Source organism: Oratosquilla oratoria, chromosome 8 (assembly GCF_046742065.1).
Source record: "Oratosquilla oratoria isolate Oo_2021 chromosome 8, ASM4674206v1, whole genome shotgun sequence".
Taxonomy (NCBI): Eukaryota; Metazoa; Arthropoda; class Malacostraca; order Stomatopoda; family Squillidae; genus Oratosquilla; species Oratosquilla oratoria.
Genome location: NC_134784.1, coordinates 28,550,206 through 28,571,276, shown reverse-complemented (window position 1 = coordinate 28,571,276; position 21,071 = coordinate 28,550,206). Strand labels below are relative to the sequence as shown.

General features: G+C 39.0%; 1 protein-coding gene across 5 annotated transcripts in view; it reads left to right on the top strand.

The window, feature by feature from the left end:
- The window catches only part of LOC143027662 (guanine nucleotide exchange factor DBS-like), a 300,403-nt gene that overhangs the window by 271,572 nt on the left and 7,760 nt on the right, over positions 1-21,071 (top strand). For 3 of the 5 annotated variants that reach the window (XM_076189075.1, XM_076189076.1, XM_076189071.1), the window contains 14 exons: positions 7,516-7,641; positions 8,449-8,715; positions 9,072-9,185; positions 10,904-11,095; positions 11,856-12,062; positions 12,284-12,538; positions 14,578-14,703; positions 15,020-15,205; positions 15,508-15,699; positions 15,876-16,001; positions 16,642-16,839; positions 17,103-17,377; positions 17,623-17,857; positions 19,488-19,744. In XM_076189075.1, the coding sequence (XP_076045190.1) occupies positions 7,516-7,641; positions 8,449-8,715; positions 9,072-9,185; positions 10,904-11,095; positions 11,856-12,062; positions 12,284-12,538; positions 14,578-14,703; positions 15,020-15,205; positions 15,508-15,699; positions 15,876-16,001; positions 16,642-16,839; positions 17,103-17,377; positions 17,623-17,857; positions 19,488-19,744 (2,756 nt within the window). Of the gene's footprint in view, positions 1-7,515; positions 7,642-8,448; positions 8,716-9,071; positions 9,186-10,903; positions 11,096-11,855; positions 12,063-12,283; positions 12,539-14,577; positions 14,704-15,019; positions 15,206-15,507; positions 15,700-15,875; positions 16,002-16,641; positions 16,840-17,102; positions 17,378-17,622; positions 17,858-19,487; positions 19,745-21,071 lie in introns of those variants that run through there. The other 2 variants (XM_076189073.1, XM_076189074.1) reach the window with 2 other exon arrangements.

The window sequence follows — 21,071 nt, the reverse complement described above, 5'->3', positions numbered from 1 at the left end:
GGCTTTCTTATACCTCTATAGCAGAATAAAAATAATTCGATATAACAAAATCTGTTACGTGCGCTCCGTTATTGAAATATGAGGACCCATGGTGCTCAGAATTCGATATAACAAAATCTGTTACGTGCGCTCCGTTATTGAAATATGAGGACCCATGGTGCTCAGAATAATGAATAAATAAATAAAATGAAGTTGAATAAATTTGAATAAAAATTAACCACTGCGTAGAAAGATAAGTCTTGTCACAGAGCTTGAGGGCCCTCTTCAAGGACGAGCTCGAAGAGATAAGGCCAAGGAGGACGTTGGTAACTGGAGGCTTAGCGTACAAGTTTGTTATCCAATGTTCATTTCTTCTTCTTCTCCTTCTTCTTCTGCTTCTTCTGCTTCTTCTGCTTCGTCTTCTTCTTCATCCTTTTCTTCTGCTTCTTCATCTTCTTCCTCTTCTTCTGCTTCTTCTCCTTCTTCTTCTGCTTCTTCTACTTTTTACTTCTTTTGCCTCTTCTGCTTCTTCTGCTTTTTCTTCTGCTTCTTTTTCTTCTCTTCCTGATTCTTCTCCTCCTGATTCTTCTTCTTCATCTTCTTCTTCTGCTGCTGCTGATTATTCTTTCTCTGCTTCTTTTTTTTAGGGGGGGGGAGACTAATACACACTTAACATATTCGACCAGACTTTGCTAATTTTGTTCTAGTTATTGGTAGACGATTTTGTTCAGATTTTAGGGCGAAGTAGGAAGCCCATTAACCGAGGCTCCAACTTTTTCGATCAAGTCCGTGCCTTCACCTGAATGAAATCGCCTGTCTTAAAAAAAAAAAAGAAATAAATAAAAAATAAAATAAATGAATAAAGAAAGAAAATAATCAAGTCGAAGGGATTTAGGAGGACGAAGGACACGTATCCCCCCCCCCCAGTCCTTCCTTCAGGAGGTCAGACGAAGAGAGAAGAGGCTTCAAGGGCGTCCCTAGTAAGTGGAGAACGTACCTCCTGACGTCCTTACACAGGTCGAAGGGAATGTGCACTTCAGAACCACTACAGTAGCCGACCTCACCCGTGGTCAGTTGATGGTTTCCGACTTCTTTCATTCCTACCTCAACCTCTTAGTGATGAAACCCGGCTGGCTCAGGAGTAACCCTCTCGCATCACACGGGAGTGGCCCCGAGTTCAAATCCCCGTGGTAGACACAAGGATGTGTCAGAAGTAAAACTTCCGTGTGAAAGAGAAACGCTCTCACTTCACGCGCGTAACCCAAGTTCAAACCCCCGCCCCCCCCGGGGTTGGGCACCAAAAGATGTGCGTCAGTAAGGTTTCATGCGTAAGAAGTACGCATGTTTACGCCCTGTCGGGTTTATTTGATGCCATATACAGGCAACACATACATACAAAGCTTATCCAACACCTCCCTAGAGCCTCTCGTGAAGGTGGCTGCTTGTACTTAGTGTATAGAGCAGAAGAAAACATACAATTGCCCTTCCTAGGATCTCCCCGAAGATCCCCACCAAGGTAGAGTTGTTGTCCACAGAACAGTGTGACAGACTCCAACTAATTAATTACCCCTTTGATGTCTACAAACTTGTTTACAGACCTCTCGGGCCTCTCGAGGAGTCTTTGAGGGGAAGTAGACAACTCCACTTCGGGTCAACTAGAGGCTCTCAACTTCGTTTTCGTCCGCACCACCTCCGTTCCTTTGATCTCGGCGAACTTGCTCGTCACAATCGTTCAGGTCTCTCGGGAGAAGTACCGGTTGACCGACCGACAGCTCACCCTTGGTTCCCAAATGATCCTTTAACCTTTTACTCGCTCCTTAACAAACCCTCAAACTTTTGAGGATCGTGTTTACTCGTCCTCCAGCCCCCTTGAGGACCACAGTCGTGTTCACAGTCTCCTAAGTCTCGACCGAAGATCGCCTTGTGATTACCTCGTTACCTCAATGATTTTTTTTTTTTTTTTTTTTTTTTCTGTCGCCCATAGGAAGACTTCTATAACCGTTTGAGAGACCCTTGGAAACCTCTTTGGACTCCTAAGGACTCCTTGGGAGAATCCTCAAAGGACCTGTCGGGGTCCCTAAGAAACGTCTTTGGATTTCCTCAAGACCTCTGGTAAAATCTTAAGACCCCGAGATCTCTTTGGAAAATTATTTTAGGGACACCCTTTGAAGCCTCTTATGACCTTCTAGAACGATTTTATTCACAGTGTTGAAGGGCTTTCTAGAAGACGAGGGAATAGTATTACACAAAAACTAGATAGGTGAAGAACTTGCAGGGTTCTAGACTAGTGTAGTCAACATTCATTATTCTAGAGTCCCTTCATAAACTCTATAAAACCGTACAGATGTTGACTAGAAAAATTGTCCGAAAAAAGTATTCATTGAGACGTTTCGTAATGTCGAATTTATTGGTACACGATATTAGTTGTCTGCAAAAATGGTGCTCGTCAGTTTTATCTAATTTTTATTCATTTATTTATTATTACTATTATTATCATCATTATCGTTATTATTTTGGGGGTTATATACAAAGCGTTCCTCAGGGCTAAAAGATTTATTAGACAATACTGAGCTCCCCCTTCGACTGCACTCCTGAAGGCTCTCTACTTCGGGAGTTCGAGCCGAGTGTAGTGGTGAAGAACGTTAAATTGAGCCCGCAGCCTCTGCCTTAACACACTCATTCTCAGAGTTCCTCCACTGGAACATCGAAGTCTCTTGGACTTACGACCTACTGGCACCAGGTCTTAAGACACCCATCTCCCCCGGTACAAGCCTCAGAACCTCCCTTTCCCCCCTCCTCTCCCCCCTTTGCCACGACCCCAATCCCCCCGGGGGAGAGAAAGGTCGCAAAACACGGAATCTGTGTGTACGGGTGTCAGGTACTTCGGCGAGAGTTAGTAAGTTCCTCTGTTTTGGTCTCTCCATTATCAACAGTAGTTTTAATGTTTAGGTCTTCTCAGAGACGACTTTCAACCAACTTGATTGATCGACCTCGCCTTCCTCTACCTTTCTACCTCTTTCTACCTTTCATCCACCTCGACGCAACCTCGTACGACTGCACGTTCGATTATGGACAGTTCCCTGTAACCTGTGATTCCACTCTCCGTTTTCTATTGTAACCTGTGATCCCACCCTCCGTTTTCTGTTGTAACCTGTGATCCCACCATCCGTTTTCTGTTGAAACCTGTGACCCCCATATCCCGTTTTTATGTTATTTGTATCAGTTTTCTTGCTCGGGTTTTGAGTGTTGATCTGTGGTACGTCACAGTCTACTTCACGCTGTCCAACATCCTACGCCTCCTCCCAACCACTCCCTCCCAACTCCTCCTTCCACTCCCACCAATCCCCTGAAATGGATTGGATTCTAAAAATGGGATTGGACATTTCTTAATCCGGTTAGGTAATCTTTATATGGGATTTGATCACTCTTAACGGGGTTGTATTCCTCTTAAAGTATCCAAGTCCTCTATAAACAATCCAACCACCTTAAGAAGGATCCAACTCCTTTAAAAGGGACCCAACCTCATTAGAAAAGTTCTAAACCTCTTAATACTCGGAGCCCACCTGTGGACGTGCTGGTCTTCATCTTCGTTTTATCTGGTTCTTCCCGAAGTCGCCGATCTCATCGCGCGAAGTTGTTCTTCAGCCCCCGCCACCCCTTCGTCATCCTTATCCAGCAAAGACACCCCCCCCCAAAAAAAAAAAAAAAAAAAAAAAATCCCCTTCCCTCCGTCCCCTCCTCCCTTCCCCCCATTCCTCAAATCATCTTTTCTGTGTGTTTATATACCTCTTCGTCCGTGGTAGCTTCCAATTTTTTATCGTGTTCCTTCATGTTTTATGTCTTCGCCCACCCCGCCTACAGTTGCTGGACAAGGGGACAGGAACTTCAGTACTCATGGTTCCTCCTCCAGGCGGCAGATACCAAACTCCCTAACTCCCAAACCTCCTTCAACACCTTCCCCCAAGCTTCCAGCAACCTCCCCAATCCCAAATTTGCTAACCCGAAATCATGTGCTTGATCGATACCCACTTCGGTGTCAGAATGTTTCCATGACTATTGCTATCGTTGTATTTAGGTGATGATGATGTGTGTTAGCTATGCTGGCCCTCCCCTGTGCTGAGACACTCTCACTAACATTTGATGTTAAATGTTCTTTAAAGGCTTTCCCCAAATGCAAGCTCTGTTGCCTTGTCATTACCCTCTCTCTACTGGTCTATTTACCTTTTTTACAACTGTGAATGAGGGTATATTAGTAACTGTTTACATGGGTATTGCTTGTATTGCTCAGGTGTATGTATTGATAGCATTATCCTCTGGAGTACCCCCTGATAATCCGTATTACCCAGTTTGTACCCCAGGGGCAGTTGTTACTACCCCCAGTAGGTGTTGGCGTTCTCCTAGTAGAGCACCTCAGTTTGTTTTTAACCCCCCTTCATTATGGTGGCACCCCTTTACTGGGTTAGTTTGCTATGGGTGACACCGCATTGAAAGGATCAAGTATTGTTTACCTTGTAGACCATGTCTTCATTGCGCCCATGTTGTTTGTCTAACGAAACCTCGTCTTTTTCTTTGTATTATTATTATAGTTATTATTATTATCGTTATTATTATCAACACTGATTATCATTATATTTATCATTACTGTTTGTAGATGTTTAGATAATCAAATCCGGTCATTACGAAGCTTCGATCCCGGGCACCTAAGATGATGAGTCCCGCATGCCACCAGTCTGCCACACAGAGCATCCAAAAGACCTGTAACCGGATTTGATTATTTGAAAAACTTCACTGCAACGAGTGATATGTTCCATAATTGTAGACATTTCTGTGGACCCATTTTTTAAGCGTCCCACAACATATCTCCATTCGCTCTTCGTTTCACTGTCGTAGAATTTATCAAACTATCGTGTGTAGTGTTGATGCCCTTGTAATTAGCAAGTATGGCGTTGCCTGTGGGTGTTATTATTATTATTATTATTATTATTAATATCATTATAATTATTATTTTTTAATTCTAATCATCACTTATCCATATATATGTATACCCAGCTCGGAGATGTGCATGCATATATGCATATATACATTTGTAAATATACATAATTGTGTGTTTCCTCCCATATAAGTGGAAAAGGCTTTATGACTGAGTTTGTATATATTTAGATATTTTTATATGTAAGTTAATTTTAATGTATATATAGTCTATATATTTAGATATATGTAGTGCATGCATGTTTGTGTGTATATACCATATGTATATGGATATATACCTTTGTGAGCGTCATTCCTGCATAAACTGGAGTCTATTTGCATTACATACTAATGTGACAGCTATTTGTTCCTCCTACCTAGTGTCTGAAACAAATATGGCGGCCACCAGACTCGTCCTCATCCTACCCCGTTGTTACGCCCACATGATACATGGTTCCCTTTCAGAAAGGCCCGTATAGCGAGGTTAATCCACTTCTGCGACAGTGCCAGACATGTTGCTCTCATCCCAGCCATGTTGCTCTCATCCCAGCCATGTTCGTCTTCCTACGACCTTACTCAAACTCTCCTGATACCCTTGTTTATTGATTTAAGTTATTTATTGTACCCTTGATCATATCAGCCTGATGTCATTGATCGATTGCTTTGGACAAGTGATGCTATGAGGATTGGGATTGATATTTGTGATGACGATGATGATATTCTTTGTTGGTGTTCTGTTGATGGTGCTGACAAAGTGTCTTGTGAAGTGGTCTTTTTTTTCCTGTCTGCTTGCCCATAGCCCTCTACAACTGGAGGTTGCTGAGTGTGTGTGAATTTAAGGGAAGGGACAGGACCTGGCCAAGAGCCTGTGGTGTGTAAGGACCTTTGCATGTTGTAGTTCTTTGCGAAGTAGTTAGTTCCAGGCAGTTGTTTGAAGCCAAGAACTTCTCTCAAAGCTTCTGGTAGCTCGCCTGTTGACAAAGAATGCGGGCTCTCGTACCTAACGTCACGTACCCTTAGGAAATGGAGGGAGAGGAGTATTACTTCGCCCTTTCCTGAAATTCCTGAAACTCCTTCCCCCCATCCTTCCGTACATTTACTCTTATTTTTTAGCTCCCAAAACTACCTCCTAATGTTTATTATTGATATAATTATTATTATTGTTGTTATTATTATTATTATTACTGCTATTATTTTCATTATTATTATTATCTTATTACTATTATTATTATAATTTTATTACCACTATTATTATTATTGTTATTTTAATTGTTATTATTATTATCATTATCATTGTTGTTATTATTATTATTATTATTATTTCTAATTTTATCATTTATCATTTATTTTTATAATTATTATTATTTCCAATTATTTTATTATCATTGTTCTTATTTTTATAATTATTATTACTTATGTACAATAATAAGACTAACGCACGGATCCTTACCTCCCTCTTCACCTGCCCATAGTCGGTGTCTAAGATGGAGCATTGAACACCGACTTCGCATTTGACAGTTTGATCTTGAATTGTCCTTGTTTGGATGAATTTTTTTTCACCCTTCAAGTTGGCTAGGACCTCCCCCAACCATCCCCCCCCTCTCCCCTTCTCCCTCCACTTAATTGGTTTTTTGTTCATGCTTGTTCTGGTGTTCTGCAGGCGTCTATGTGTGATGTTTACTTATATAAAGCATATGCACATACACATAGCATGAGCACTCACGTGGCAAGACACGAGTGTTGCTCCTATCCTGTATACTACAGTTAGGTAAACACACACACACACACACACACACACACACACACACACACACACACACGACTCGATGGCGCAGTGGTTAGAGTTCCCGGCCGCCAATACGGAGGTCTGAGTTCGAATCCCGTCCAGGACTGAAATAATTTCAGTATCGCTACGCTTCGAGTCGTTACTCCAACTCTCGTGGGCGGGGAATTGGAGGTGCGTGTAAGGTCACAGCATAACCCATAGATCGGTCATGTATGAGCTCTGAGCTTTCTTTCGGGAGGGTAATAGCTGTCGATCACAAGTCCAACACGTGATCCAAAACCATGGCGAAACACACACACACACACACACACACACACACACACACCACTCGGTGGCGCGGTTGGTAGAGTCCCCGACTGTCACTTCGGCGGTCCGAGTTCGAATCCTGCCCAGGACTGAAATAATTTCAGTATCGCTGCGCTTCGAGTCTCTCTCGTGGGCGAGGAGTTGGGTGTGTGTGTGCGTGTAAGGTCACAGCATTAGCCATAGATCGGTCATACGAGCTCAGAGCTCTCTTCCGGGAGGGAAATAGCTATCACGAGCCCAGCACGTGATCCAAAGACCAAGGTGAATACACACACACACACACGCGCGCGCGCGCACAAATTTAAGACTTGAAACTAGATGCTGAGAGATACAAAGACGGGTCACTACAAGCATAGCTCCCCTTCCCGTATAATACAACTAGGTAAATACACACACAGACGACGCCTGCACAACCGCACAAGCTTGGTATATACACACATCTCCATGTCCTTTCTCACGTGTTCTTTGTTCCCCAGGCTGTGGAGAAGTTCAGTGCCAACACGCAGGAGATCAGCGCAGCCCTCCGCACTTTCACGCAGAAGCTTCAGGAGACAGAGTTCCCCAATGACGTCACGTCGACCGAGGAACTTCTTCGCTCTCAGGTATAATGGAACTAGGAAGATGTAAACATCTTATTATTATTCTTCTTCGCATTCTTCTTGTTCTTGTTCTTCTTGTTCTTCTTCCTCTTCTTATTCTCCTCCTCCTCTTTTTATTCTCCTGCTCCTCCTCCTCCTCCTCCTCCTACTCCTACTCCTAGTCCTCCTCCTAGTCCTCCTCCTCCTCCTCCTCCTAGTCCTCCTCCTAGTCCTCCTCCTCCTCCTCCTCCTAGTCCTCCTCCTCCTCCTCCTAGTCCTCCTCCTCCTCCTCCTCCTAGTCCTCCTCCTCCTCCTCCTCCTTCTTTAGTTCTCACCAGGCTACTTGATGTAGTGTAAGGAAATACAGCACTGTTTAAATGTTATGTTATACTAAGTGATGTAATTCATCTGCCACAAAATGCGAGAGGTCCCTGTTTTACAAATAGACAAGTAGATATACCTATCTCATATCAAACTTGAAATTTTGTGATTATGCTCCTGCTAGGCAGAAGAGTTGCAAGTTTTAATTATCAAGTACCATGTTGTAAACTGTCTAATTTTGGATGTTAGGCAATACCAGTAGTTTAGGAAAGCTTAGAATATATCTTAGCAGCCTCTCTCGTGAGAATTTTTAAATATACTTTTTCAGGCCTCTCGATGATTTTGTCTACCAATTTTTCTTTTGAGCTGAATAAGCCATTTTCCTCGAGGTATTTAAGTTTAGTGATTTCCTTAATCGGCTCTGCCTTCAGCTCAGTCTCAGTCTTCTCTCTTGCCCAGCGCTATTTCCCATTTTCTGGTTTATTCATTTATTCGTTTGTTTATTTCCAGTGCGCTGAATATGCTGTGCTAAAGGACGACCTATTGTCAGCTTCTCGTCATGGAGAGACTTTACTGAACTGCATCAAACGACCAGGTGAACCCCGTGCACTGCAGCTGTGCCCTGACAAACTTATCAACGTAACAGCTGTAGAGAGGCTCCTCGTCCAGCTAGAGGAGACAGAAAGGACCTTTGATGAGTTCTGGACGAGGCACGAGTCTCGTCTCACGCAGTGTCTCCAGCTGAGGAAGTTCGAAAGTGACTTCCGAGAATTGCAGGTAGGTTTCGACTTTCGAAGTTCATTGGGCCAAGCTACAAGGAACAGGCAAGGGAAGGATACTATATATTATTCAGTTTAACTAGCAATGGAAGCCACTGTCCACTATGGAAGTATGGGGATAGTTCTTAATAATGTATGAAGGGAAGAAAGGTATAGATTTGTTGTATGATTTCTTCTTGTGTTTAGATTTCTCTTCTTATAAGTGACCTTAATAATTTTTTGGTGTGTGGGTGTGTGGCTTTACTTCCTAATTAAATTGGATGCTCTATAGTTTGCTTATGGCATACATTCTGTGGGAAGTTTGGTGAGATTGTTTGATAATTGACCACAAATGATGTTAACCTGCCATGCCAGTCTCAGATGGACGTCTCCCTGAAGAAGTTGGCTTCCATGTGTGAAATTGGAGACTCGGTGGCTCATGTGGACCAGCTCCTACAAGAGGCACAAGAGTTCCATGGACAGACAGCAGTAAGTAGTATTGCAGACATCTGAATAGACAAAAGTTAGGGTTGAAAGAGGTAATGCTACAACCATACATGAATTTAGCTGATAGATCAAAGGTGTAGCATAGTTATTACCTTAACTGTTTAGGTAAAATAGTGTGTTTTTTTTTTCAGCTAAATAAAATAGTTTGGTATTAGTCAGGATGAATATAAAAAATTACAGCATTACAGAACGGGTAAATTTTGCATTATGTAACATGACTTTACATGTCTGATCAGTGAGGTTGGGATGAACCTTTGTCCACATAGAGCTAAAATGAGAGGATGATAATGGGTGGTGGATGGGAGTGGAATGGGTGGGAGTGGATGCATGCCTTGGGTGGCTAACTTACTTAAAAGGGTGAAGAGACTCGTGGTATGTAGATAAATGTACCATGACTTAACAGTTGACCAGGTTAACATATATGCAACACTGCAAACTTATTCATTACTGCATCTATTGCTCAAAATATATTAGAGGATGGTGTTCATTATATGATACATTGGACAGATAGTTCTGGGAAATTCTGCTGTTCATACTCCTGCCACAGTGATTACTGTTCATATGACATGTCTTAGTTATAATTATTTACTATTTACCTGTTTGTTTATTATTTAACTGTACCTATGCATTTATTTTATTTTATCATTTATGTTATTATAATTTTTATTTATTTATCATTATTATATATATATATTTTTTCACATCTGACCTAGTTATGGACCAAAAGGTCTCCTGTCTGCATGCTCCTCCTTTGTAATCCTTTGTTATTGTGGCACCTATAACCACTCAGTCTTATCAATCTAGAGAGGAAGCATTATCCAAAAAGTGGGGATTGTGTTTACATTTTGAAATTTATCTGACTCCTGTGTTCAGAGATTGATTTTTGGTTAATATTATTTGGGACAGAAGGAATAGAACTCATGATGAGTTTTCATTGGTGCCACTAGATTTATAGTTGAACATATATATATATATATATATATGTGTGTGTGTGTATATATATACATACATATAGATATATATAGATATATATATAGATATATATATATAGATATATATATATATATGTATGTATATATGTGTATATATGTATATTGCTGATAACCACTTTAATTCCATGCCATCACGGTCGAGACTGACAAGGAGCTCAATGGAAGCATATACAGAAACTGATACATAGTCAAGCTATAGACTCAAACCATGCTGAAGCATAACAAATGAACAGTGACTTAGACCATTGGACCACCATTGGACCACCTCTTGATTGTACAGTGGTCTAAGTCACTGTTCATTTGTTATACTGTATCTCAGTTTGATTTGAGTCCATAGCTTGACTACATATCAGTTTCTGTATATACTTCCATTGATCTCCTTGTCAGTCTCGACTGTGATGGCATGGGATTAAAATGGTAATTAATGTGGTTGAAAAGATGAAAATATATGTAGTGGGGACCAGTGTATGTGTGTGTGTGTGTGTGTGTATATATATAATATAATGTGTATATATATATATATATATATATATATATATATATATATAATAATTTTTTTTTCCTTTCTTTTAATGAATAGGTAAGAAACTTCCCATTATTTATTGATTCACATTCATCTGTTATCAGTTGTTTATTTAAATGTTAATGATAGTTATGTATATTTTTATTAGTTGCTTAGGTTTTTTTTATAAATATAACTACTTTCAGGATCAGCTTCAGAAAGCAGAAGAGATAAGAATTTTTGGAACTCAGCTCATTGAAAGCCAGCACTATGCTTTAGATTCTATCCAACCTAAGTGTGTTGAACTGGCTAGAATGCGTGATGTCTTCACCGAAACTATTACTAAGAGAATTGAAACACTCCACAAGTGTAGGGATTTGCAACAACGCATTGAAAAGGTAATTTTTTAACCGTGTTTATACATATGGTTACCTCTTAATTTCTGCAAGGGTTATAGTCCTGGATACCAAACATGATTAAGACATAGTATGAATTACACTTATTACTCCCATAAGACATGTGGAGTATATACCAAAAAGCCCTTTCTCCCTTATAAGGAAATCAAAATATATATCCACTCTTCATCCATCCCATACCCATCAAAAAACCAATTTGTTATCCCTTCCATCTTAGCACTTTGTAGATGAAAAGTCATCCCTTTCCCCTATGTAGGTGCTTTGACCTGGTAACATCTCATATAAGGTGAAAAGGGCTATTGATATATACCATGTTTTATGGCATATTAGATGCATGAGCATATAAGACACACTCCAACTTCAGTACAAAATATCTTAGAAAAAAGACACGAGACTAGCGTAGTTCTTATTTGTCTTGGAAGTGATTTGTCAGTTGGGTTGATGTTTGGGGGATCCTGGTGAAGTATAGAACTTGGAGATTTATTGTGAAGTGCTTGCTTTGTGATCTGAGTTTTCAGATGTCTTTGGATGAAGATGTTGAGGTTTGCTGGGGCAAGTTATTGTAAACATTTAAGTAGATTTTTTGTGGGCTGTGTTTGTGTTGATATTAATCATATCATAATAAAAATAGCTATGAGGGATTTCAGTCCACTATCTATATAGAAGAGCAAAAAAAAAAGTGTAAGATAAGTTTGCTGTATTAATATTAGTCATAATTTTTATGGTTTTCTATATTTTTCAGGCCAACCAGTGGTGTGCAGAAGGTGTGGATCTCTTGGCTTCACAGCAGATTGAACGCTGCCAGGCACCTGAGTTTGCTGAAGAAGCCTTAAGGGAGCTGGAGGTTTTCCTTTCATCTTCAGATCCTAATCAGCTGGGTTCTCCAAGGGAGCTAAGGACCATGTTTGAGGATTTCATAACACCAGAAACCAAAGCTCTTGTGCAGCAGGTAAATTTCTGTCTCATTTTACAAACTGAAGGCATGCATATGCTCTTGTACTGCAGGTAAATTTGTGTCCTGTTTTACAAACTGAAAGCATGCATGCTCAAGCTACTATTCAATCTTTTTTGAACAATTGCTTATAGAATAATGTTACACTAAATGAAGAAAAAGATTACCTGCATATTTAGGGTAGATTACGATGTGATTCATACCATTGTTGGTTACAGGTGCTGAAGCGTATGGAGGATGTACAGATGATGTGTGAAAAGCGCAAAAGTTCACTTAAGAAGTTAGCCACTCGTCTCCCACGACCTGTGCATGCTGTCACCCCAGAACCTGCAGTACCCCTCCATTACCCACATCCGCAACCCTCCTTCAACCCGCCATCCCATGCACATTCCCACCCTGCATCCCCACTCCACACAACCTATGAATTACCCAAAAGTCCCATGGCTATGAGGAAAGCATCAACATTACCAAAGGTAAAGTTGTTGTCAGGGATATAGTAAGATTTTTGTTTAACTATGGATTTATTTTCTTATTACATTAACAAATATATATATATATATATATATATAATATATATATATATATATATATATATATATATATATATATATATATATATATATATATATATATATATATATATATATATATATATATATATAATATATTCTGTCAAGAAGGGAAGAAAGACTGGAAAAGAGAGGAGTGAATGTAGAGAGATTGTAAATAGATGAAAGGATAATGAAACTTGGGGAATGTTCTTTTCACCTGCTTTGTGAATGATTTTGAATGGATGAGGAGGTTGAATAACTTATGATGAAGTGACTGGGATAAACTAGCTCTGGCTGTTGGGGCATACGGAGGAAGAACTGTGCATTGTTACATTACCTTTGATCCAAGCAGTATGATGAAGTGACCCTTCATCCCTGAGGTGCTGAGGTCGGAGGGGTGGTTAAATGAATTGTATTGATGTATGGTGTAGGTATATGCTTTGCTCATCCACCTCCCCTTATATATATATCAAATTATATTGAATATTCATTTCATACTTTTTTGTGTTTTACTTGTGCATTGATAGTTATAAAGTTTAATTTATGTGAGTTTTAATGTGGTGGTGCTTGACTGCATGTATTGCCTTCATTATAGACTCATAATGGTTCGAAATGCTTAAAGCTTTTAAGTATGGTAGATTGGAGTTAACTGTCTTGTATGATTTTCTACATTGGCTGCTTTTATTCTTTCCTTTTGGAATCAATAATATAAAGTTAAAAACAATATGAAAAGACAGTTGTTTTTGTGAAGAACACAGATGAGAGAATTGAATGCTACACTGCAGGGTAGAAGTCTACTGTGATACTAAATGTCCCACTGTCCTTCAAAGCAATATTTTGAGTGGCCAAGGCAGTGCATTTAGTATGGTATTGAACCTCTGAGTAAAAGTATTCAGTATTCTCTTTGGTGTTTTCCATTAAAAGTTGTACTTTGTATCCTTAAATTACCAGTCAGTCAATGGCAATTCCTCTGAAATAGATGTTGAGGGTGAGGACTCCAGAAGGGAAGAAGAAGCCTCGCCCAATCTCCGTTTGCTTAGGGAATGACGTAGGCTACTTGGGACCAATCCCAGAGTCCGCAATGGCCTCTGCTGAAGCCAAAGTGGGTGACAGGGAAAGCAGTGACCTGTCAACTGATGATAGATTATCATTAAATCAGCCACATTCGTCAAATAACAAAAGCAAACAACATATAAAGGTGAAAGTAAGTCGTGGCAAAAAGTGTACATAAACAGCAAGTCTATATCTCGCTGCATCACGCCCTGATATTACTAGCAGTGAAAAATTCCAGATCAGTTGCAGTAGATTGCACCGACAAGGACTAACGTTAACTACTGCACAGATTTTTGCAAAGAATTTACTTTCACACACCTATCCTTCTGCAAGTTACAATATCCTTTGTCTCTGTTTACACCATAGATGCCACTTTTATTTATTACTTCATGCCACTTCACACTCACGTGAATTGAGAAAGAGCGTTATTGTGTTTTCTGTAGTCATGGCTTCATTTTATGTTTTTCATGATAATTTACCTTAGGAACAAGCACATTGGAAATACCTTAAGAATTAGGTGGTGCTGTAATAATGCTGCTTATTTATTTTTTTTTTTTCTTATACTGCCCAGCATAGATTATGTTATCTGTATCATTATAGTGCTTGCAGTAATAAGTACATTTGCTTCTTTTTTTTTTTCTCTGGCAAAAGATGTTCTGGGTATGTGAATGGTTGAATTATTTGTTTTGTAGCTTGGAACATATTGCAGTATTAATAACCTCGTCTTTGCTAGTATATCTACACTTAATACTTTGCATTTTGGAATTATCTTATTTGCTTTTATAGATTTTGAAAGAAGCTGTACTGTTTTTTACTTTTTGAGTGTATGCAAAAGTAGATATCAGATTTTTGATTAATTACCAGTGTAGAGAAAAGGTGTAAGTTATTTATTGATTATGAATTTCCAGGCTGGTGATGAATCCCCAGAGGCAACTATTGATATAGAGGCAGCGAGGGCCAAACGGGGACATGTTCTTCGAGAACTGCTGGAAACAGAAAGAATCTATGTCTCAGAATTGTGCTCCATCTTAAAGGTAATTGTGGAAAGATGCTTGTTATATAGACCTTTTAGAGAACAGTTTTATCACAGATCTAGTTTTGTTTTATAATAGAACTAAGACAAAAGGGAAAACAAATGGATGTGAGATGGGTGAAGCGTGTGTGCATGCCTTGGGTGGCTACATCTTATATAAGGGGGAAGAAGCCTTTATGGGGTTGAAGTATATGGGGATGAAATGGTTGGGAGTGGATTTATACCTTTGACTACCTTCCTTGTAAGGGGGAAAAACCCCTTGGTATATGTATGTGCATGTGTGTGTGTTCATATAATAATTTTTTCTTGAATTACAGGGCTACAAAGATGAAATGCTCAACCCTGAGATGCAGCAGTTGTTACCCATTAACTTATATGGGAAAAGTGACATTCTTTTTGGCAACACAGAGGACATTTACCGTTTCCACAATGATGTTTTCTTGAGAGATCTTGAGAACTGCATCAACACACCTGAACTTATCGGACTATGTTTTGTGCAAAGGGTAAGGGTTTTGGTCCTTGAATTGCTAAAAATATTTTGATTTTTAATCCATTAGATGCTTTGCTAACATGTTAGTAACATGTATGGATATTTTTATTTCATCACACATAAGTGGCTTTAACCTTTAAGCCAAGTACACAACTTATAGTATTCATGAGCATGGCAGTTAATGTTTAACTTTAACTGTCAACAAAAGGGCTTGGGGACCAGTGACTGGTACTTGCTTTTAGTGGTCCTGCAAGAAGGACAACAGAGTTGTCCATTTTCAAGCAAGTTTCCCAATGAATGATCTTCTTCCTACAGAAAGATACTTTTCACCGTCTGTATTCACTATACTGCCAAAACAAGCCTGCAAGTGAAGAGTTGCGTCGTCAAGTTGGTGACAGTAACCCCTTCTTTAAAGAATGTCAACGGAAACTCAGACACAAACTACCCTTAAGTGCTTACCTGCTCAAGCCAGTGCAGAGAATCACAAAATATCAGCTCCTCCTTAAGGTAAAAAATAGGATAGTGTGAATAAATTTATTGAGAATATTTGCTTATACACTACAGTAAAGATGAATATTTTCTAGTTTGTCTAATTTTCTTTGTAACCTAAATTTGTTTTCTCTTATTTGTAATCTAAATTTGTGGCCCTAATTTGTAACTTAAAATTTTCATTCTTAATTTAGGATCTGCTCAAATGTGTGGAAGGTTCACAAGGACGTTGTGAGTTACAGGAGGCAGTTGATACAATGCTTACAGTACTCAAGTGCCTCAATGACTCAATGCACCAAGTTGCCATCACGGGTTTTCCGGTAAGTCACTTAAGTGTATTGTTTTATTGTTCTTATTATTTATATGGTTCTACTCTGCCAGAGCACTCTGTAGGGCCAACAATTTTTCTTACCTGATACATAATACATACATGTTACAAAGCTTATACTAGAAACACACCCAGCCAAAATTGACACAATTAGCCAAAATTACAAAGACTATGACCACAGTGTTGTTGCAGTGAAATCCCATGTCTTCCCAACACACTAAACATACTAGGTATCAGCCCTTTGGGGCCACACCTTCTGGTGAAGGTGGGCGAAGGTGAGAACAATTTTCACTGCTTGTTGACCCCTTGACTGTGTTGAGTTCTTGGACCTTCCCATGGTCATTGTCTCTTCAGGAATATTGGTGACTCCGCATAAAGGTCCTCCTTCTTGCAATGGCAAATGTGCTGGTAATCACCACATAAATAATATCAAACACCTCATCCTACACTGTACTACTCTATCCTTACCCAGACAACAACACAACATTTCCTCATTGACTGGCCTGTAGGCCAATCCAGTGGGAAACACTGTGGCAGAATCCCCCACTCTCTCCTTGGTTGGCTGCCTCCCTTATAAGAAGTAAGAAACCTTTTGGTATATAGGTAGAATTAAATATTCTCTTTTGTTTCAGGGAAATTTGGCAGATTTGGGCAAATTGCTCATGCAAGGACCATTCAGTGTTTGGAATGAGAGCAAGAAAGGTTTGCGTGACCTGAGGCTGAAGCCAGCACAGCGACACATCTTTTTGTATGAGAAAATGCTTCTCTTTACCAAACGAGCAGGCAAAGACTCAGACAGAGCAACCTACCATTTTAAGAATGCACTCAAGGTAATACATTTAGGTTGATGTTTATACCTGATTTAAAGAGTCTGGAGTGAATTGTGATCTTTCTATAACTCTTTGATGTAGTTTAGGTAAGGTTATAAGGACAATAGTTATAGGTAAAATAGCAACTTCTTAATTTCATTTTTCATGCAGATATTTGAAATATGATAATTTTTAGAAAGTATACAAATATATAATTCAAGCACATGAAGCCGAGACCTTGTGAATTTGATTACTCATGTTATATCAACTATTTTCATTTTCAGATGTCACAAGTTGGCCTGACAGAAAGCGTTAGAGGTGGGAAAGGTGATGTACGGAAATTTGAGGTTTGGCTACAAGGCCGGCAGGAGGTACACACAATCCTAGCCCCTTCAATGGATGTCAAAGAAGCATGGGTCAAGGAAATAAAACAGGTTCTTCTTGACCAGTTTGAGTACTTGAAGGGGGAGAATATTAAGCAGTATTCTGCTCGTATTCAAAAGGGAGCAAGCCTGAATGGTATTCGCGTAGCACCTATTTCACCCACAACCCAGCATAGGTATTTGCTTGGTTCGCCCATCACAGTTATCTTTACATACATATCCAATATTCCCTGCAAACATTATAAAGCAGTGATGACTGTCGTGTGTATCTATGCTTTTAAAGGATGTCTTGTGTAATTAGACTTTTATATGAAACAGCTTCACCAATGAGCAGTTCAGATAGCATTGTATTATATGTGAATCACGATAATCTTCAGCATGGATTTGAGAAGAATTTAGATTTTTCTCATTTCTTCATCAGAGCACTCAGGCAAACAGCATCATGGGACATAACTGGACAGGTGATTGGTGGTGGTAGTGCAGGGGGCTTTCCAAACAGTGGTGATGGTCGAGATGTACGACGTTCCATGAAAGTGATGAGATCGGCTGATTCTACACTTGTTGATGCTCCAGAAGAAGAGGAGGAGAGTTGGTCCTCAGAATATTCAGCGACAGATGAGGATGATGACCATGAGACTTTTTCCGAAAGTACTGAGGTAAGAATGATTAAGCATAATTAAGGATCATGCATAGGTACACACACACACTCACAGCTATAGAAGAGACCTGAAAAAGAACAGCTTCCCACACACAGTGATTGATGTCTGGAACAAATTGAACAGCGAAACAGTTAATGCCAGAAATATACACGAATTCAAAAGCAGACTAGATGTAGAGAGATACAAAAATAGGTCATAACGAGAATAGCTCCAGGCCTGTAAAATACAACTAGGTAAATACACACACACACACTAAACACTGCGAGATACAAAGGCAGGACACCATGAGCATAGCTCCCCTTCCCGTAAAATACAACTAGGTAAATACACATGCACAATTGTAGACTATTGCCAAGAATGGGAAATACAGTTAAATATAAAAAAATACAAAGTACTGGCAATGGGCAATAGTGGCAACAGACCATCCTTAATCTATTCCTTGGGAAGTGAACCCACTACAAAAGCAATAGAGAAGAAATATTTGGGAGTGTTGATAAAAGACAACCTGTCACCTGACAGACATATCAGCAGGATTGTGGGAGAGACATAGATGATGAAAAAACTCATCAAAATCCTGATACACCCAAGACTGGAATAGATTGCATTGATAGAAAAGATCTCCTGATTAAAAATGGGAGGGCTTCAAGAGGTCATGGAAGTAAATTAAAAAAGACCACAAGTCGAAAGGATGTGAAGAAATGCAGTTTTTCATATAGATGTATAAATATGTGGAATAGCTTAGAAGGTGATATAGCCCAAGTTCAAACAATACATGAGTTCAAATCTAAATATGATAACTGGAAATCAAAGATATAGATTAAGTTGGAACCATATAAGAATTTGAGTCTAGGTATGTTAGAAAATTAGAGAATAGAAAACGGGACCCAACAAGTGTTGTTCCTTTCCTGTATACTACATTTAGGTAAATACACACACACATACCTACATATAGATGAATAAATACTTGGAACAGCTTAGAAGGTAGTATAACATAAGCTGGAACAATATGCAAATTCAAATCTAGATATGACAATTGGGAATTAAGAATATAGAACAAATTGGGAAGATATGAATTTGAAGCAGAGTATGATAAATTGAAAAGTAGGAAATCAGACACCATAAGTATTGCTCGTTTCCTGTATACTACAGTTAGCTAAATAAGCACACATTTTCTATGTAAGTGCATATATGCTTCAAATAGTATAGATGGTGATATGGCCCAAGCTTGAACAGTGCATGAATTGAAATCTAAATATGTTAATTCAAAATCAAGGTTATAGAATAAGGTGGAACTTTACATGAATTTGAGGCTAGGTATAATAAATTGGAGAGTAGAAGATGGAACCCAATGAACATTACTCCTTTCCTATATATGGTATATACCACAATCAGGTAATTACAGTAAGTAAATACACACACATACATTCATCAAATACATATAAAAAGATAGTGTGTACAAACACAATACAAGCATTTAAGAATAAACTTGATCTTGCAAGATACAAAAATGGGTCACTACGAGCATAGCTCCCCTTCCTGTAAAATACAACTAGGTAAATACACAATAAAGATGGCTTCATTCATCATATCAAACGATATTTCTCATAATTTTTGTCCTTCTTTTCAGTACACCTCTTCTCGATTCCTGGTTTTAGCAGACTATAATGCAATGGGAGTATCAGAAGTAAGCCTCCGTGAAGGGGATTATGTAGATTTGATCAAAGTTGGGTGTGCTGGCTGGTGGTATGTTAGGGTGTCAGGTACACCTTATGAAGGTTGGGCCCCAGCGGCCTATTTGGAACGTGTTCTTAAAAAGGGCAGTCGATCATCGCCATCTGTCAGTAGTCAAGAATCTTCCTCAGGATTGAGGCATGCTACTTCCAGGTAACAATCTTTTTTTTTTTTGTCTTGAATTTTTATAAGGTATAGAAGGGCTTAAAAATGTTTTAATAAGATATAGAAATACTCTCAAAGGGATTTCAATTTTTTTTATAATATATAGGAATACTCTTTAAAGGGTTTCAAAATATTTTAATATGTACATATACCAAGAGCTTTTTCCCCTTTAAAAGAGAGGTAGCCAAAGTCAAAAGGCATAATTCCACTCCCGCCCATTTCATCCCCACTCACTCCACTCCCATTCACCACCCCTCCCTCTTTTTTGGCTCCTCCTGGATGACAGATCATCCCTCCATTTTGTCCAGGGTGAGAAGCAATGCAACAAGACAAGACACATCCACATTCACCGATAAATTACACTGTTGGTTTCTGAGCCTGAACTGACTAATTCCATTTTATATATATATATATATATATATATATATATATATATATATATATATATATATATATATATATATATATATATATATATATATATATACATATATATATATATATACATATATATATATATATATATATATATACATATATATATATATATATATATATATATGTATATATATATATATATATATATATATATATATGTATATATATATATATATATATATTTATACATATATATGCATAATAAAGGCATACCAAAGGCTTTTTCCCCCTTATACGGGGGGGTAGCCTAAAAGAAAAAGGCATAGAAACCACTCCCACTCATTCCATCCCCTACATATATATATAGATGGAGAGTTGATAATGGAAGAGATGGCAGTGAGGGGAAGATGGGCAGAATATTTTAGGGAGTTGCTGAATGTGAAGGAGGATAGGGAAGGAAAGATAGCTGCAGTGGGAAATATGAAGAAAATGAGAGTGATGAGTGAGGAGAATGGAGGAGAAATAAGGAAGGATGAGGTGAAGGCAGTTGTAAAGATGATGAAAGCAGGTAAGGCACCTGGTCTGGATGGATGTCATGCAGAATGTCTGAAAAAGGGAGGTTCAGTGATGGTGGACTGGTTGGCGAGATTATTTAATGTTTGCTGGAGAGAGGGTAGAGTACCGGAGGACTGGAGTAGTGCCTGTATAGTTCCTCTTTACAAGGGAAAAGGGGACAAGTGTGAATGTAGTAATTTCAGAGGGATTAGCCTGTTGAGTGTAGTAGGGAAGGCTTATGGGAGAATCTTAATTGAGAGGATTAGGAGAGGAACAGAAGGAGTAATTGGTGAGGAACAGTGTGGTTTTAGGACGGGTAGAGGTTGTGTAGATCAGATCTTTGTGGTAAGACAGATATGTGAGAAAGCTATAGGAAAGGGGA